We start from the raw sequence: 20,570 nt of genomic DNA, 5'->3' as shown, positions 1-20,570 counted from the left end.
GCCCGCCTCCAGTGGTGTCGCGACAGGCGTGAATGGAGGGACGAATGGAGACGTGTCGTCTTCAGCGATGAGAGTCGCTTCTGCCTTGGTTCCAATGATGGTCGTATGCGTGTTTGGCGCGGTGCAGGTGAGCGCCACAATCAGGACTGCATACGACCGAGGCACACAGGGCCAACACCCGGCATCATGGTGTGGGGAGCGATCTCCTACACTGGCCGTACACCACTGGTGATCGTCGAGGGGACACTGAATAGTGCACGGTACATCCAAACCGTCATCGAACCCATCGTTCTACCATTCCTAGACCGGCAAGGGAACTTGCTGTTCCAACAGGACAATGCACGTCCGCATGTATCCCGTGCCACCCAACGTGCTCTAGAAGGTGTAAGTCAACTACCCTGGCCAGCAAGATCTCCGGATCTGTCCCCCATTGAGCATGTTTGGGACTGGATGAAGCGTCGTCTCACGCGGTCTGCACGTCCAGCACGAACGCTGGTCCAACTGAGGCGCCAGGTGGAAATGGCATGGCAAGCCGTTCCACAGGACTACATCCAGCATCTCTACGATCGTCTCCATGGGAGAATAGCAGCCTGCATTGCTGCGAAAGGTGGATATACACTGCACTAGTGCCGACATTGTGCATGCTCTGTTGCCTGTGTCTATGTGCCTGTGGTTCTGTCAGTGTGATCATGTGATGTATCTGACCCCAGGAATGTGTCAATAAAGTTTCCCCTTCCTGGGACAATGAATTCACGGTGTTCTTATTTCGATTTCCAGGAGTGTAGTTACAACAGAATAATTTTAGTTCATTTTACGAACTGTTCTATTGAACCATTTTTAATCAGACACTTGGAACAAAAGTATATTATATGATGCAATGTCTAAAATGCTTCAGCTGTCACAACAAAGCTTACCGACAATTATCTTTCCCACGCACTATTCGCGAGTGGAACAAGGAGGGAGGGATCAGATAGTGGTACCGAAAGTACTCTCCGCCACACACCATTAGGTGGCTTGAGAAGTATGATGTAGATGTAGATGAAAGTAAGAATATATTCTGGAAGGGTCCTGTTATTTGATAGCTAGGTCCTTACGTTGAGGGCAGCCTCTTTTTGTGTTGCTCCGTTTAATTTTTGCGCCCTCTAATAGTAAGTGAATGAGCAAGGCAGTGATGATTACTCTCAGAAGAAAACACTGTTACGTCTTCTCCACCACTTGTTAGCAGCAGACACAGTGGCTGCGCCATAGACTGAGACGGCGTGGAGTTTTACAATTATTTATTGAACCTTCTTTACAATTCCTCCCTCGTCGTCGCTGCCCAGCCCTGCGGATCCCTCCGCCTGGCTACTGCTGTGTAGGTTCACCGACAATGAGCGCAACGCGCGCCGCTGGTCGCACTCGGGAGCCTCAGGCCACCAGTGCTCCGCTGAAGCCAGGATGCCCTGTGGTTGAGATGAACTCGTCGCCGCCCGGCGCCCCAGTATGGGCACGCCCATGGACCCGCGTCGCCGTGAGGTCAGCTTCCAACGCCTGCTGCACAGGCGGCTGGCAAGCCGTCTGTCGCGATGTCCGCGAGGTCCCATCATGGACGGACCACGCGCCGTGGGGCCGGATTGCCGTGAAGTCCGGGCGTCAGTCCCCGGCTGCGCCTGTGACCAAGACCGTTCTGCGGCCGGTCCTGCTGGAAGTTCTCGCTGTAGTCAGTAAGCCATGGTGCCGACCGAACTCGGGCCGACCTACAGAGCCGAGGTTGACATCTGGCGGCGAACGGATGACTCCTGCGAGTTGGAACAGACTTCCAGAATCGTCACCTACGAAGATTGAACATTGGGACATGGACCACGTCCGTCCTCAGATCCGAACTGCTTCCTAATGGCTTCTGTCTGTTGCTGCCTGCACTCCACTATTTATATCCGGCAGGAGGACGTTTTTAGCCCTCAGTGGTAACTTTTTGTTATTACTTCCGCAGTATATTGCAGCGTAACTTAGCGTGCTGGCCTCACTTCCCCTTACTCAGCACGCTCCAGGCTTCACTCGGCACTCGGTCGGTGTGCGTCCTTGCGTCAGCCTGCTGGTAGACTGATGCTGTCAGCAAGGCTATCTGTGCCTGCCTACTTCGCAACGCCTCGGTCGCCGGCGTGCCTCTATTTTGCCATTCTCCATTGCGTGGATCAACGCTTACTACATGTGGCCGCAACAATACGGAAGATCGATGTGTGAGATTTCCGTCATTCAGTCCTCTGACTTTAATGCATAAGGAGCGATCAAAACGTTTCTGTCTCAGGGTGTTGCTGCAGCGTATATGCAACGTGAAGTAACTTCGATGTGAGTACATAAGTACCGACATGCAGGCAAAGGATTAGATTGGCATTCGTGTGTGGTAAATGTGGACATGTCAACTATGGCGACGCTCTTACCCAATGCATCCTAACAGGATGAATGTGCTGTTATTCTTTTCTTGGCTGTTGAAGCACAAACACCGGTAGACATCTAACAGAGAATGGAAAATATGTAAGGGGCAGCATGTCTGTCGAAAACCACTGTTGTGGAATGGTGCGCGAAGTTCAGTGCTGGATGCTGCTGCTTCATGATGACGCACGTCGCCATATCGCAAATGTCGTAACGCAGAAGTTATGCCAACTGGAGTGGGAGACATAGGGGCACTCACTCTATAGTCCCAAACTCCCCCACGCAATTGTCACAACTTCTGTCCGTTAAAAATGCGTAGAAGGGTCGACGTGTCCTATAAGACGAAGATGTTCAGCAAGCAGTTGGAGATTTCTCCATGTCTTCTGCCATCCTCTTCATGTCTGCATAATTTCCTCTCCTTTTATACTATCTATCATCTTGTGTCTCCTTCTTCCTCTCAGTCTCCTCCCACAAACCAGTCCTTCCGAAGCATCTGCTAGCAAGCACACCCTTCTCAATGAATGTCCCAACCTGTTTTTTTTCTTTCTGACATCTTCTCTCATCAACTCTTTCCAATACTCTTTCATTACTCACTCTTTCCATCCAACTTATCCTCTCCATTCTCCTTCACATCCACATCTCGAATGCTTCTAACCTTTTTTCATCCTCTCGTCTCAGCGTCGATGTTTCTGCCCTATATAGTGCCACACTCCAGACAAACATTTGCCAAGCCTTTTCCTTAGACCTCTATCTAATTTGCCACATAACAATCTCCTCTTTCTGTTGAATACCTCCCTCGCTACAGCAGTTCGAGTTTTCGCCTCCTGGTGACATCTCAAGTCTTCAGTTATTGTGCTTCCAAGACATGTAAATGCACTTACTTGGCTAATGGTAGATTGTCCTATTTTAATATTGGATTGTCTGTGTCTTGTACTGATGACCATGCTCTTTGTTTTTTCTGTGTTTATTTGCATCCCATATTGCACACAAGCTTTATTCAGGTCTTTCAGCATGTTATTCACTGTCCGCTCACTTTCTGCCACTAATACAATGTCATCAGCTAACGCTATACATTCTATTATCTTTCCACCAACACACATTCCGAACGAGCGAGGTAGCGCAGTGGTTAGCACACTGGACTCGCATTCGGGAGGACGACGGTTCAATCCCGTGTCCGGCCATCCGGATTTTGATTTTCCGTGATTTCCCTAAATCACTCCAGGCAAATTCCGGGATGGTTCCTTTGAAAGTGCACGACCGATTTCCTTCCCCGTCCATCCCTACTCCGATGAGATCGATGACCTCGCTGTTTGGTCTCTTCCCCCAAAACAATCCAATCCAAATACGTTTCCCATCTAAGTCTTTCGCAATAATCTCTTCATGTTTGCGCTAAACAAGAGTGGGAAAAGGCATCAACTTTGTCTAACACCTCATCCAATGCTGCTTCCTTCTGACATTTCATTTCCAATCATTATCCTTACTTTCTGGTGTAAATATAGATTCTGTATCAGTCGTCTCTCTTTCCAGTCGCCGGCCGAAGTGGCCGTGCGGTTAAAGGCGCTGCAGTCTGGAACCGCAAGACCGCTACGGTCGCAGGTTCGAATCCTGCCACGGGCATGGATGTTTGTGATGTCCTTAGGTTAGTTAGGTTTAACTAGTTCTAAGTTCTAGGGGACTAATGACCTCAGCAGTTGAGTCCCATAGTGCTCAGAGCCATTTGAACCATTCTTTCCAGTCTACTCCTTCCTCTTCCCTTCAGCTTGTTCCACTGAACTCTGTCAAAAGCCTTTTCTAGATCTATAAAAACAGCGAAGATTTCTCTACCCTTTTCCATACGTCTTTCCCCTATAGTTCTTAACAGGCCAATAGCATCTCGTGTTCCTTTTCCGCATCTAAATTCGAACTGCTCCTCTGCAATCCCTCTGTCCAGCTTGCCATGTGGTCCTCTATTCTGCACTCTCAGCAACACATTAGCTGTATGAGAAATGAGACTGATGGTTCTATGCTCTTCAGAGTTTTTAGTGTTCCTCTTTTTCTCTATTGGCATCATAACTGTTGCACAGAAGTCCTCAGGCCATTCCCCTTTGCCATATATCTCATTATAGAGGTTGACTATTTCTTTTCCTGCCCTGTTTCCCAGACTCTTCAACCGTTCTGCTGGCAAATCATCAATTCCACATACCTTTCTATTCTCCATCTCCTTCAGCGTCTTAATTACATCTGCTTCCAAGATGGTGAATCTCTTTCCATCTTCCGGCAAATATTGCTCCCCATCAACCTTAATTTCGCTTTGTATTTTATCTCCCTGATACAGACATTCAGTATATTCTTGCCATCTGTTGAAAACCTCCAGTGGTTCTTCTGCTAGAGTAGCATCCGCTTTTTCTATTTCCATGTTATTGCTATTCCTTTTCCGTTCAAAAACTATCTCACTCAATATATCACTTCATACTTTTCCTCTTTCTCCATTTTCTGTATTTTGTCGCATTTCTGTTTCATCCATTTTTCCCTTGCTTCTTCAGTTTCTCATCTTAATTCATTATTCAGTTTCTTGTACCTCCTTTTGCCTTCTTCAGTTTCTACATTTTTCCACTTTATCCGCTCTTCCATCTTTTTCAACACGTTTTCTGTTATCCGTTCTTTCCTGGTACTTTGGGATACTCTAATTCTTAGTATTTCTTCGGCAGGGTCCATGAGTCCTTCCCTCATTTTTATCCATTTTTCCATAAATCTGTTTTCCAAATCAGTTGCACCTCTTTGAGTCTTTCTGCGTTTAGTATTTCTTTTGCTTTACCTCTCCAGACGTTTTTCGCTCACTCAGGAGACTTCAAATAATACATACATAACGTTTCGAATCCGATTAGTTGAAAAAAAATGCGGAGCATTACTTTCTGGGCAACCCTCGTAGATGGAATTCCTTGCCTGGATAGTGTATGAACAGTTTTTATTACTCTGTATAAGAGAACGAATTCTTAACTAGTAATTTAATTTTAGTTTTGGCTTCAGCCTTGTCTTAGTCCTTACGGAGGAGAAACGCATTGGTCACGGAAGACAGAGCCCCACCCCTCGAACGCACTGTGAATAGACAGGCAGACCGTTCTCACTGCGACAACGCCACGGGAAGTTGCGCTTAGACAATAAGACCATGGTTACGTGTGCTACGTAAGTGGTCTGAGGTGAGTGGGACAGCAACATTATTCTCCAGGTGTCTGGCTACCCTGTGACAGAGAGCAAAAATGCCGAGCTTTAGCGACGCCCCTTCTCTCTAGTAATGGGTGCTTCTCACACTCTCTGACTTGAAGGTGTCTAGAGAGGAAGGGTCGAATAAAGGAATAATTATTCTAAACAGACACTTGGAATCGTCTCAGATTAAGCTGGGGAAAAGAGAAGCACTCTTTCTAGTTCCGATGAGAGTTTAACAGTAGAAATTTTTCTAAAACAATCCAAATTCCTTGTAGAGTAGGCGCCTGGGCGCTGCTTTCCTACTTCCCTCTCTAGTCATCGTTCATAGGAAATTTCTTCTAGATCTCATTAGCAGGGCATGACAGAACGTCGGCTTCTGTCTGCCCCATAGGCCAGTCTCCGAAAATTTAACCTAGATGGAATTTGAACAGAAAACAGTCTTTTGATTGCGGAGCAATTGTTGTTAGAGCTGTACATGTGCAGGAAGACAGAAGGAGGTTGATGCAGCAGGCTGCCGACGACAGTGTACAGGAGGTCGAGCTGTCAGGACTTCTGAGTGGGCATCCACGGCTGCCGTCAAATTATGTAAGTCTAAACAACAGTACATATTTCGGTGTATGGAATACAAGCTTAAGTATCTCGTGGTCTAGGGGTAGCGTCTTTGCTTCATAATCAAAACGTCTTCGGTCCCGGGTTCGATCCCCGCCACTGCCTAAATTTTGATAAATAATCAGCATTGGCGGCCGAAGACTTCCGGCATAAGAAGTCAGCCTCATTCTGTCAACGGCCTTGTCAAAGAGGACGGAGGAGCGGATAGAGGTTCAGGGCACTCTCTTGTCCTAGGGGTGGGAAATTGCCCCTAAAGGTGGAAGAATCAGCAATGATCAACAACATGGGGATGCAGAAGGCAATGGAAACCACTGCATTAAAGACACGTAACGTGTATCCACAGGAAATGTGGCCTGTATTTGAAGAAGTGTCATGATGATCTCTCCATTGGCAAAAGATTCCGGAATAGTCCCCCATTCGGATCTCCGGGAGGGGACTGCCAAGGGGGAGGTTACTATGAGCAAAAGATTGAATAATCTACGAAAGGATAACGTTCTATGAGACGGGGCGTGGAATGTCAGAAGCTTGAACGTGGTAGGGAAACTAGAAAATCTAAAAAGGGAAATGCAGAGGCTCAATCTAGATTTAGTAGGGGTCAGTGAAGTGAAGTGGAAGGAAGACAAGGATTTCTGGTCAGATGAGTATCGGGTAATATCAACAGCAGCAGAAAATGGTATAACAGGTGTAGGATTCGTTATGAATAGGAAGGTAGGGCAGAGGGTGTGTTACTGTGAATAGTTCAGTGACCGGGTTGTTCTAATCAGAATCGACAGCAGACCAACACCGACAACGATAGTTCAGGTATACATGCCGACGTCGCAAGCTGAAGATGAACAGATAGAGAAAGTGTATGAGGATATTGAAAGGGTAATGCAGTATGTAAAGGGGGACGAAAATCTAATAGTCATGGGCGACTGGAATGCAGTTGTAGGGGAAGGAGTAGAAGAAAAGGTTACAGGAGAATATGGGCTTGGGACAAGGAATGAAAGAGGAGAAAGACTAATTGAGTTCTGTAACAAGTTTCAGCTAGTAATAGCGAATACCCTGTTCAAGAATCACAAGAGGAGGAGGTATACTTGGAAAAGGCCGGGAGATACGGGAAGATTTCAATTAGATTACATCATGGTCAGACAGAGATTCCGAAATCAGATACTGGATTGTAAGGCGTACCCAGGAGCAGATCACAATATAGTAGTGATGAAGAGTAGGCTGAAGTTCAAGACATTAGTCAGGAAGAATCAATACGCAAAGAAGTGGGATACGTAAGTACTAAGGAATGACGAGATTCGTTTGAAGTTCTCTAACGCTATAGATACAGCAATAAGGAAAAGCGCAGTAGGCAGTACAGTTGAAGAGGAATGGACATCTCTAAAAAGGGCCATCACAGAAGTTGGGAAGGAAAACGAAGGTACAAAGAAGGTAGCTGCGAAGAAACCATGAGTAACAGAAGAAATACTTCAGTTGATTGATGAAAGGAGGAAGTACAAACATGTTCCGGGAAAATTAGGAATACAGAAATACAAGTCACTGACGAATGAAATAAATAGGAAGTGCAGGGAAGCTAAGACGAAAAGGCTGCAGGAAAAATGTGAAGACATCGAAAAAGATATGATTGTTGGAAGGACAGACTCAGCATACAGGAAAGTCAAAACAACCTTTGGTGACATTAAAAGCAACGGTGGTAACATTAAGAGTGCAACGGGAATTCCACTGTTAAATGCAGAGGAGAGAGCAGATAGGTGGAAAGAGTACATTGAAAGTCTCTATGAGGGTGAAGATTTGTCTGATGTGATAGAAGAAGAAACAGGAGTCGATTTAGAAGAGATAGGGGATCCAGTATTAGAATCGGAATTTAAAAGAGCTTTGAAGGACTTACGGTCAAATAAGGCAGAAGGGATGGATAACATTCCATCAGAATTTCTAAAATCGTTGGGGGATGTGGCAACAAAACGACTATTCGCGTTGGTGTGTAGACTATATGAGTCTGGCGATATACCATCTGACTTTCGGAAAAGCATCATCCACACAATTCCGAAGACGGCAAGAGCTGACAAGTGCGAGAATTATCGCACAATCAGCTTAACAGCTCATGCATCGAAGCTGCTTACAAGAACAATATACAGAAGAATGGAAAAGAAAATTGAGAATGCGCTAGGTAACGATCAGTTTGGCTTTAGGAAAAGTAAAGGGACGAGAGAGGCTATTCTGACGTTACGGCTAATAATGGAAGCAAGGCTAAAGAAAAATCAAGACACTTTCAGAGGATTTGTCGACCTGGAAAAAGTGTTCGACAATATAAAATGGTGCAAGCTGTTCGAGATTCTGAAAAAAGTAGGGGTAAGCTATAGGGAGAGACGGGTCATATACAATATGTACAACAACCAAGAGGGAATAATAAGAGTGGACGATCAAGAACGAAGTGCTCGAATTAAGAAGGGTGTAAGACAAGGCTGTAGCCTTTCACCCCTACTCTTGAATCTGTACATCGAGGAAGCAATGATGGAAATAAAAGAAAGATTCAGGAGTTGAATTAAAATACAAGGTGAAAGGATATCAATGATACGATTCGCTGATGAAATTGCTATCCTGAGTGAAAGTGAAGAAGAATTAAATGATCTGCTGAACGGAATGAACAGTCTAATGAGTACACAGTATGGTTTGAGAGTAAATCGGAGAAAGACGTAGGTAGTAGAAATGAGAACAGCGATAAACTTAACATCAGGATTGATGGTCACGAAGTCAATGAAGTTAAGGAATTATGCTACCTAGGCAGTAAAATAACCAATGACGGATGGAGCAAGGAGGACATCAAAAGCAGACTCGCTATGGCAAAAAAGGCATTTCTGGCAAAGAGAAGTCTACTAATATCAAATACCGGCCTTAATTTGAGGAAGAAATTTCTGAGGATGTACGTCTGGAGTACAGAATTGTATGGTAGTGAAACATGGACTGTGGGAAAACCAGAACAGAAGAGAATCGATGCATTTGAGATGTGGTGCTATAGACGAATGTTGAAAATTAGGTGGGCTGATAAGGAATGAGGAGGTTCTACGCAGAATCGGAGAGGAAAGGAATATGTGGAAAACACTGATAAGGAGAAGGGACAGGATGATAGGACATCTTCTACGACATGAGCGAATGACTTCCATGGTACTAGAGGGAGCTGTAGAGGGCAAAAACTGTAGAGGAAGACAGAGATTGGAATACGTCAAGCAAATAATTGAGGACGTAGGTTGTAAGTGCTACTCTGAGATGAAGAGGTTAGCACAGGAGAGGAATTCGTGGCGGGCCGCATCAAACCAGTCAGTAGACTGATGACCAAAAAAGTAAAAAAATAAAAACGGAATACAATGGGCGCCCCTAGAGCTACCGGGTATAGGCCGGTCTAGGAGGACGAAAAACTAAATAGTGGGCAACGGAAGGGGAGGCGGTTCATGTTGGCGGCCGGCCATAGGGCGCACAGCCAGATGCTCTGCCTCCCAAGAAAGACGTCTGTTCTGCTCGAGGTCTGGATCACAAGAGAGGGAAGCAACTGTGTTCTCCACTGCAGATCCCTCCAGCGTCCACACACGTGACCTGTGTCCCACGCACGCTATTGGCTAAAACTTACGGCGTGAATTCGCTAGTAGTTTCAGCAGAGGCCTCAAGGCATCTCTTGGCAGCACCTTCAACTAGACAGAACTGCCGCTGTTCTCAAAGGCAGGCAACTTGTGTCACGCAGGCACAGAATAAGTTGCTTTGGGAAGAATGTTCAAATGTGTGTGAAATCTTATGGGACTTAACTGCTAAGGTCATCAGCCCCTAAGCTTACACATTACTTAACCTAAATTATCCTAAGGACAAACACATACACCCATGGCCAAGGGAGGACTCGAACCTCCGCCGGGACCAGCAGCACAGCTTTGGGAAGAAACTTGTACAGAATTTACTGGGGCCTTTGAAATAATTTTTTTAACCAATTCCCTAAATACTCCTTCACTGGCTGCTACTCTGTACAGCATGTTATTCGCTAGTAAACTAACTTATGTGCTTTCTTTCGCAGAGCCTAAGTGGATCTCAGATAGGAAACATCAGCTTCATTCAGGTTTCAGATTCTGAAACAGAAGGTATCGGTTTTGGAGGTTGGAGGGAGACGCGGAACTCTGATATTACCAGCATTGCGACCACTGCCGTTGGACTAAGAGAAATACAGGTCCTGATGGATGACAGTTCTAATTGCAGTGCAGCAACTGCTTGGTGGGAAGCACAGCTCTGAGAGTTGTGTGTTGGCTTATTTCATTCTGAGACGCTAGTTTTGATGCAGATAAACTTCGGTAATTCATTAAAGTCCTGAAACTTTGTTCACGAACCGATTATGAATTAGCTGTTCATGTCCCGAAGTTATTTTTCAAGAACTGCTCATACAGATGCCGAATTCGTGGTTTTGGTTCCCTTTAGATGAATGATTAACATTGAAGTAGCCATAATATGATGATCCATGCAACTGTTTTTGGTTCTATCTGATCATACGAGTCTTAAGATCCTGTTACTAGAGAGGACGGACTTCCAACTCTCTTGATTTACCCACTTTCCCTGTGTCCCACGCACATGGGAGTATTATGTGTTGGACTGGCAATACGACAAGGCGATTAATAATCGTTTGAATTCGTTTGGCAATGTAATATAAACTGGTTTGTCATTTAAAGCCCCATGAGGAATATTAAATTATCGGAAGTAATATGAATTAATCATTTACATGAATTGCCCGCATCTCGTGGTCGTGCGGTAGCGTTCTCGCTTCCCACGCCCGGGTTCCCGGGTTCGATTCCCGGCGGGGTCAGGGATTTTCTCTGCCTCGTGATGGCTGGGTGTTGTGTGCTGTCCTTAGGTTAGTTAGGTTTAAGTAGTTCTAAGTTCTAGGGGACTGATGACCATAGATGTTAAGTCCCATAGTGCTCAGAGCCATTTGAACCATGAATTAATCATTTCCTTTCTGTACACATTGTGTCTCCTCCCCTCATCACTTAATAGAGTTTAATGGCGTGGATCAGTTTCACTCCTTCCAATTCAGAACGTTGTAATGCATACATACAACCTGTCGGGAGAGTTACTTAGATATCTATTGAGTCCCTCCCATCACGTTTAATACGCATTTTATTTAACTTACCGTGCGGGGATTAATTAATATGTTTTAATGCATGAAAATACTACTTAATCACCACAGACATAAATGCACTGAATAAGCGTTTCTAGATTTTATAATTCAAATTCTACTTCATCGAGCCGCTTCTTAACTGACATCCAACTTCAGGCTAAAAGAAAAAACTTGTCATTTCGAAACATTTGACTGCCGTTGATGCTAATTCTTTTCTTCCACTCCCCCCCCCCCCCTTACGTTCTGGATCTACGTTATTACACTGATAACGTTCCCACTTTACCACAACTGTTTATTACAGCAGCGTTACATTTCTAAATCTCTAGGCAAATTAAAGATGTAATTTAGTTTTTTGGTAAACTTTTAAACTACTCCTTTTGCATAAAATGCCGCTGATGTTACAGGTGCCAACGCAAATGTGACATCGGTTATCTCATCTCAGAGTGAGCAGGGTAGTCACCCCACTAGTGAAAACGTCATACCGCTGCTCAGCCAGTTCACTGGTCAAGACCCCTTGGAAGGTAAGCAAACGGTGGTTTGTTAGTACTTCTGTGAGCTAATGTACCGCACTCAGTACTTTTATGTTTGCTGTCGATTATGGTGCCGCATACGTGTCTACTAAGAAACATTTTAATTTCCGTTGATGGTACTATGATTTAATCGGGTACTAACTATTTCCACCATAAAGGGATAGAGGCAAGCTGAAGTGGACCTGTTACACATCGTACCTGTCCACACGCAAATGAAAAGCAACACTATGTGTTAGTGAGTACTAGGACGAAAGTCAGCTGTAACACAATACGTTAGTGTGGGCTGCATACATTCGGGGGGCAGACTATATTGATTTATGGCCCCCTCCCCCTCAATTTGACCTATTGTTCTGTTAATTGATTTATAACTCCTTGAGGGTTGATTTATGACTCTTTTAGGGATAATCCACCCTTCAGAGAAACCAACCACCGTTTCCCCTCCCCCTCAACCTCCTCTGCTCTCTGAAAATCTCCAATCCTCCCACCTTCCACCTTGCCAATACAAGCACACTTTCAGACCTCAGTTATTCGAATAGGCATCTTCTATCAAATTGATTGACTAATTAATTAAACTGTTAAATTAATTAACCCCTTCCACTTTGAGAAATTCTCCAGCCACCCTCCCCTGGCCCTAATACCTCTTCCTTTCCTAACCTGGAAATTGGCAGTAAAAAGACTCATATGATTGGCTGTCTGGTGGGAAATCGATTGCAGAGTATGCACAAGACAATGTTTGAAATTTTGTTTATTTAAACAATTTATTATGTACAAGGCGGTTTGTGGAATATAGTTTACTTATTTAAAGAATATGTGGGGAACTCGATTGCAGTGTATGGAATAAGGTTTAAACAATTTCTGGTAGGCAAAGAAGACGTGGAATATGGTTTGTTTAATCGTGCTATGGGGTACAAGGCTGGTTTGGAATATAGTTTACCAATTTATTTAAAGAACTGGTTTTGAAATTGACTGCAGTGTTTGGGATACTGTTTATTTAAGCAATTTGTGCCTGACAAGACAGTCTGGAATATTTTAACAATTGTGGCGCTTTTTTCCAATCATCCAAGTAATACTGTCACGAAGTCGACGTCAGTATGATTCACCTCACGTAATCGCACTCAGAAATCTTTTACTCAGGCTGCAGGGCACTGCGCGTCTATGCCCTGACCACCTCTCCAGGCTGTACCATGCTCTGGCGTCCAGGAGACTGCGCTACCTATGCCCAGACCTTACATCTCCAGTCAGCTCGTGTGGGTGGCCTGCAGACCAGAAGTCGTGCTAGTTTGCGAGCAAAGTGTTTGGAGGCAGCAAACCTTTGATATCGACACCTGAGAAATTCCTGTCAAAACACAGATCACGCCCCTCCCTCTCTCTCTCTCTCTCTCTCTCTCTCTCTCTCTCTCTCTCTCAAGTGGCCATGTCCTGTCATGTGCAACTGCTCACACTGTGTGCACCATGAGTCACAGTGAGAACAATCCACAAACAAATCAGGGTTTACCTGGGAGACCCCAAAGCCTTCCCCTGTGGGGTATCAGTGCATCCAAGAATTCCTTCCAAAGCAAATTCCTGACTGCGAATCGATCTGGAAATACTGCTGAAGTCAGTAAACTAAGTGACTAATTAATGAAATCGATACACATGGTTAATTTCTCCTTCCATGCTATTGGTGAATACTAGGACAGGTGCATTTGACGGGATTTGATCCCAACAAGTGTTCAGTTTCCAAACCTTTCTGGCCTTTCTTTGCTCTTGTCTCCTATTGGTGGATACTGGCAAGTTAGGTAATTTCGTAGGAAGTCCATTACATTGGAGGTAGCTGTAAATTTCAAATTAAGCAAATTGCAGGAGGGCTGGACAGATACATGCTCGCAATACCACTACTGGAAAAAGTAAAATATTCAAACTTTGCGATTGCGTTCTTAAAACACTATATAATCCCTAAGTTGGTTCTCTCTACTGCATTCGGAAGGAGGAGCAAGGGTCTACCACGTGTTAGGATGTGTTAGGATAGAGACAACAGCAAGTACCACTTCAGGACAGAGTCCACTGTGATGTATTGAGAAGCACGAAACACAACACGCTTAAACAATTATCCAGTCCGTAGCAGTTGTTGTCATGGCTAAATGTAGGAGATCACTGATACACTTGTACATCCCTCACACTCATTCAAAATGTCTACACTCAGTGACCCAGGCCAGAGAGTTGCGCAGCCCTAGTGGCATTGTGGATCCACATCTCAGCGATGGTGCCTAGTTCTATCCTAGTAACATGTAGATAACACAGGCTCTGTAGTATACCCACATGGTGAAGGTACTCTTCTTCCTGACTGGCTGCCCATGACACTTGCAGGTGTAGCGAAAGGTATGTGCTGGCAGCAAACTCTCTCGGTGTTTTACACGTCCTCTGTACTGTGTTCCAGTGTATGTGAAAGCTTTCTGCAGGTCGACCTGCAAATAACAGAGTTGGCATGTCGGGTAGTTGCAGGGGCTGAGGTGAGAACCAACCAAATGGCGGTGCATTGACTTGTAGTGTCGGCATTTGGTGGCATTTACGACACATCAGACCCCATACAGCAAAACTCCAGCGTGGTTTTAGACAGTCTCTTTACATCTTGTAGGCAACGGCCTTGCCGCAGTGGATACACCAGTTCCCGTCAGATCACCGAAGTTCAGCGCTGTCGGGCGTGGCCAGCGCTTGAATGGGTGACGTCCGGGCCGCCTTGCACTGTTGCCATTTTTGGGGTGCACTCGGCCTTGTGATGCCAATTGAGGAGCTCCTTGACCAAATAGTAGCCGTGTGCTGACCACATGTTCCTCCTATCTGCATCCTCAGCTGAAGATGACACGGCGGTCCGATGGTCCCTATGGGCCACTTGTGGCCTGAAGACATCTTGTAGTTGTTTCTCAGTCTATGCCCCGCCGTCCTCGCACCTTTGTCGATGTGATCGTTCCAGTTTAAGTCGGAACTGAGCGGAAGACCAAGAGCGCTATGCCTGCCACATTCTGCATCCCATGGAGAAACAGGGTGAGATGAGTTAATGTGACAGGGCCCATGTTTGGACCACTCTGTGGAAACAGGGACGTGTTGTCTTAGCTCGGCCAACAGCGTACAATGTGTAAGGCCAGCACCCAGCACCAAAGAATCTTTCTCCTTCAACACATATGGGAACTGTAAGAAGCATGATATTGCAACTGCAATGTGGTGCATTTTCGAGATACATACAGGTATTGCAATTCGAAGGAGATCTGTATCTTTCATAGTGCATTCACATCTGTCACCTGAACATTCTCTCCCTCCTCATTATTTTGTACCATCCAACAGAGGAAAACTACAAACTACTAAAACCTCGCAGTAGAAAACTCAGTAAGATATTACCACATCCTTCTCTTCTGACACATCAAAAAAGAAATACCATCTGCATGCTGACATCGGGTATGTGTGACGATCCTGTTAAATATACATCTATTGGTACAGTGGAGCAGGTGACCAGTGAAAGAAGTCACTGTCACAGACCAATGTAAAGTTTCATCGACTGTGCTGTAGGAGGACCATACAACACAGACTATCAGTCACAAGAGAGATTCCCCACGTTGTTCTCTCGTAAGCAGTTGATACATTGTTTTTCTGCTGTAACACATAGATCAGTGTATGACAAAAGCTTTTTGCACCACCATACATTTTGTTTTTCCACCACACCTTCGAAGTCTGTGTCAGGTGCTAAGCCGACATTAACATTTTCGATCCATTTGCTCTCACAGACATCGTATGCTGTAAAATATCTGCTCCCACAACACATGGCAGTGGTGTTTCTTATTGATAAAAATGTGGAGGACATATGGAAACTGGAAGCGATTGTGGCATTGTGGAGCATTTCCAAGCAGCCGTCTGAAGGTGATGACCTCTGCATTTAATCTCATCTTTCACATTGCCAGGATAGCAAATGTCTAGGTGTTTCATTTCAAAGATACCAAGAGCATTCATTCCTCAGATTGCAGTTATGTACATGATCGCTGTTTCAGTGATGGCCGTCTCCAGAAGGTTTCCCTCCCATCAAGATAGAGAACTGTGCAGTACATCCATTCATGGTTAATTCGTAAACATATACACCAAAGTATACCCGACAGTGTTGTATGCCGATGTAGTTAGATTTTCTACATATTTCTGACTCATAGATCGTAGTTTGGAATTTACGATTACGATTCCCCATCTTTCGCTATGTGAATGGGTGCCATAGAGTATTCTCTCACTTACAGGATAAAGTTGGAGATTGAAAGATCCCTCCGCATCGTCTTTGAACAACCCTCCATGCAACATTACTATACACACTACATTCCACATTTCATTAAGGAACAGAGCTAGCTGAGTCAGTAACTGCTGTCCAGCGAAGATTGTTCTGCGCAAACCTTACTCACGGAAGCCATCCAAGCGCACAAGATCTCTCCAGGTGCGTACACGTTGAGGATGTTAGCATCCGTTATCGATGTATAGGAGATATGAGAGTGTTTTGGTGATATAACAGACGGATAAGGGAAAACGTGAGGTTTATGCATGGTGGAGCTCTAGATGGACAGGGTTTTGAAGCATTTTACGTAAATCGACTGTGTTATCAATTCTAAAGTATTGTACTGGTGTCTGAGGTCAGTACCAAGAAGATATTTGTGAGAGTAATGATCGTGAAACATAAACACATGCACTCCTAAGGCTACACGACTGCACACTGAAACACACTGTAATGTTAAATGCCTGTGATTTCTGAAATACTAGTCACATGGAGTGAAACGTTCTTAATACTTTAACGCAGGACACATATGTCTAACATCTGACATACATTTACCCTGCAAGTTTTCCATCTTATTCACTACTGTGACAAATTTTAAAATGATGAAACTACTTCCTCCTACACCGAAGAGAAACATAGATTCTTTGTGATACATGCACAATATAGCTTCCTGGAGGTGGATGGCACCCATGATTCACATTCTATTGTGGTTCAAAAATCATACTGAGCTCGTATGAGTCATATGAAATGATCATAAGTAACAGAATATGCATTTTACAAGATAAGAGACAAACACATAGCAGATGTGCTTTAAATGTGAAATTACATGCCATGCTGCACTAACTCCATAAACAGGACAACTGTCAAGCAAACCTGTACACAGGGTTTGCAGTACCTCGCAAACCCCTGTCACAAATTTAGAATCGCCACAGTTGAGAAAAAGTAGACTTGATTTATGTCCAGGCTGTGGGAGAGAAATGGATACTTCACATACACCTTTGTTCATCTAGAGGAGGGTGTTGAAATAGGTTTTCCATCGATGGACATGATTCATCAGACATGCATTGGAAGTCGTTTGCTGTGTGTGATATGGACAGGTTTGCTGTTAACGATTGCAGGTAGATAACGCTTTAAGTCACACACAGAACATGCAACTGTAAACGAGTCAGATGCAAGTTATACCACACAACAGATATACTCCAAGAGAACAATGGAAAAAAACAGGATGGATAAAGATGATTCGTTTCGAGATATGAGAGTGCTACAAATATGACCCATCAGTGACTGTAATCATTAAAAGGCATCTCCATAGGATACGACGCAAGTGTCCAGTTGAATGAAGAGACTTTCTACAAGAAAGTGTAACACTATAGATCATCATAGGATTTCGTACATTTCTTAATATTCCATCTAGAGTTGCATTTTTTAAGTGATTCATCACATAGCACACCATCTATTGTATGTGATCATTTTCTATCAACCATCATCATACCTCGCCTGTAACACTGTGCATATATCGCAGAACCTCTGTTACACTGTCTTCATGTCATCGAGATAGAATGCACTACAAATACTGTTTCTTTCAGTGGGAAATATCTAGCAGCAGCATGAGGGAGTTGCAAATATCGGCTTAATACCACTTTTCTTAGTCGAATCGCTTTCTAAATTCGGTGAGAAGGGTGGTTTTATTACGAGTATACACCGTTGGCGTAGTGCACCCACGTTTCCGGTCTGTTAATACACAGCCCGCAATCACCATCTACATCTACATCTACATGGATACTCTACAAATCACATTTAAGTGCCTGGCAGAGGGCTCATCGAACCACCTTCGCACTTCTCTCTTATTCCAATCTCGTATAGCGCACGGAAAGAATGAACAACTATATCTTTCCGTACGAGCTCTGATTTCCCTTATTTTTTCTTGGTGATTGTTCCTCCCTATGTAAGTCGGTGTCAACAAAATATTTTCGCATTCGGAGGAGAAAGTTGGTGATTGGAATTTCGTGAGAAGATTCCGTCGCAACGAAAAACACCTTTCTTTTAATGATGTCCAGCCCAAATCCTGTATCATTTCAGTGACGCTCTCTCCCATATTTCGCGATAATACAAAATGTGCTGCCTTTCTTTGAACTTTTTCGATGTACTCCGTCAGTCCTATCTGGTAAGGATCCCACACCGCGCAGCAGTATTCTAAAAGAGGACGGACAAGCGTAGTGTAGGCAGTCTCCTTAGTAGGTCTGTTACATTTTGTAAGTGTCCTACCAATAAAACGCAGTCTTTGGTTAACCATCCCCACAACATTTTCTATGTGTTCCTTCCAATTTAAGTTGTTCGTCATTGTAATACCTAGGCATTTAGTTGAATTTACGGCTTTTAGATTAGACTGATTTATCGTGCAACCGAAGTTTAATGAGTTCCTTTTAGCACTCATGTGGATGACCTCACACGTTTCGTTATTTAAGCTCACCTGCCGCTTTTCGCACCATTCCGATATTTTTTATCAATCGTCTTGCAGGTTTTTTTTAATGACTTAATTAGTCGATAAACGACAGCGTCATCTGCAAACATCCGAAGACGGCTACTGCTCAGATTGTTTCCCAAATCGTTTATATAGATAAGGAACAGCAAAGGGCCTATAACACTACCTAGGGGAACGCCAGAAATCACTTCTGTTGATGACTTTCCGTCAATTACTACGAACTGTGACCTCTCTGACAGGAAATGACAGATCCAGTCACATAACTGAGACGATATTCCACATGCACGCAATTTCACTACGAGCTGCTTGCGTGGCACAGTGTCAAAAGCCTTCTGGAAATCCAGAAATACAGAATCGATCTGAAATCCCTTGTCAATAGCACTCAGTACTTCACGAGAATAAAGAGCTGCTTGTGTTTCACAAGAACGATGTTTTCTAAACCCATGTTGACTGTGTGTCAATAGACCGTCTTCTTCGAGGTAATTCGTTATGTTCGAACACATTATATGTTATAAAATCCTCCTGCATATCGACGTTCACGGTATGGGCCTGTAGTTTAGTGGATTACTCCTACTACCTTTCTTGAATATTGGTGTGACCTGTGCAACTTTCCAGTCTTTGGGTACGGAAGCTTCGTCGAGGGAACGGTTGTATATGATTGTTAAGTTTTACTCATTGTCTTGGAGTTTATGTGAAACACCTCTTGATTTTGAAGGAATACCATAGCTCGATTTATAAAGCATATATAGTTTTTAACATGGAAATCGTTAGTGATACTTGTGAGCCTGTAGAACCAAGACCACATTTTATGCAGGGTGAGAGTGTATAGTCGTTACCATCGTTTCTTTAATAGCCGGTCGCTTATAAAGCGATTATGTCTCTCTTCCCAAGACGCTCTGGTACCACTCACAAGAAAAAAAAATGGATCATGTCCATCGATCACGTAGTTTCGATCAATATTGTTTGGTGTCACCAGCATTCAGTTACTGGCAAAGCATAATACTTAGTAGGGGATGTTTGACATATTCGCTGTGGTCATCAGGCTTATACAGTATATGTTTGGATGTAAAATTACTGTGGTCTGGCTTTCGACATGTGCAAAGAAAATGACTGTGTCCGGTTGTAAGAGAGGTAGGGATTTGTCGTGGAAAATTGCGATTTCAGCGCATCGATAGCTAAGGAGGATGAAAGGTTTTACATGAAAAATTATGTACAGGTATAAAAATGGTAGAGATATCGATATTTGCAGAGTTGAAGTCGTCAGGAGGAGGTATTTACGATACTTCGCTCACGTCGAGTGACACCAGATCGGCGCTACAATCGTGATATTTAATTATAATTACACTGAAACATATGTGGCTGGTTTTCTAGGACGATTCTGCCTGGTGTGTGGCTGCGTGGCAGAGGTAGCCTGTAACCAGAATTAACTGACGTTTCCAGCTTAAGGCGGGGTCCGTCGCTGAGTCTCCTGAACTGGTCATGTGGGGTACAACCATGTCGCCCTCTGGTCGGTGAACGGCGAATTAGTAGTCAGTATGCACTGGGTTGTCCCCGCGATCACGTGTTTTATGAGTAATCTAGCACTGCACGAGTCTCTGGACGGGCGCAGCGTGTAGATATCAGGACATTGGCGCATTGAATGTACAAGTGTTTCAGCAATCTCTGTAATGTATCCACGACAACTACTACTACAGAGTGGATCATGGCTTAAGTGTGTTGTGCTCAGTGCTTCTGAATACATTGCAGTGGACTCTATCATGCAATGCCGGCCGATGTGGCCGAGCGGTTCTAGGCGCATCAGTCTGAAACCACGCGACCGCTATGGTCGCAGGTTCGAATCCTGCTTCGGGCATAGATGTATGTGATGTCCTTAGGTTAGTTAGGTTTAAGTAGTTCTAAGTTCTAGGGGACTGATGACTTCAGATGTTAAGTCCCATATTGCTCAGA

General features: G+C 44.2%; 1 protein-coding gene across 2 annotated transcripts in view; it reads left to right on the top strand.

The window, feature by feature from the left end:
• Positions 1-20,570, top strand: part of LOC124550343 — a 59,082-nt gene that overhangs the window by 13,687 nt on the left and 24,825 nt on the right. For both annotated transcript variants that reach the window (XM_047125306.1, XM_047125305.1), the window contains exon 2: positions 11,740-11,856. In XM_047125306.1, coding sequence (XP_046981262.1) covers positions 11,740-11,856 — 117 coding nt within the window. The remainder of the gene's footprint in view (positions 1-11,739; positions 11,857-20,570) is intronic.

Source organism: Schistocerca americana, chromosome 1 (genome assembly GCF_021461395.2).
Source record: "Schistocerca americana isolate TAMUIC-IGC-003095 chromosome 1, iqSchAmer2.1, whole genome shotgun sequence".
NCBI classification, from domain to species: domain Eukaryota; kingdom Metazoa; phylum Arthropoda; class Insecta; order Orthoptera; family Acrididae; genus Schistocerca; species Schistocerca americana.
Note: the sequence above shows the minus strand (reverse complement) of the source record. Positions and strands in the feature narration are given on the sequence as shown.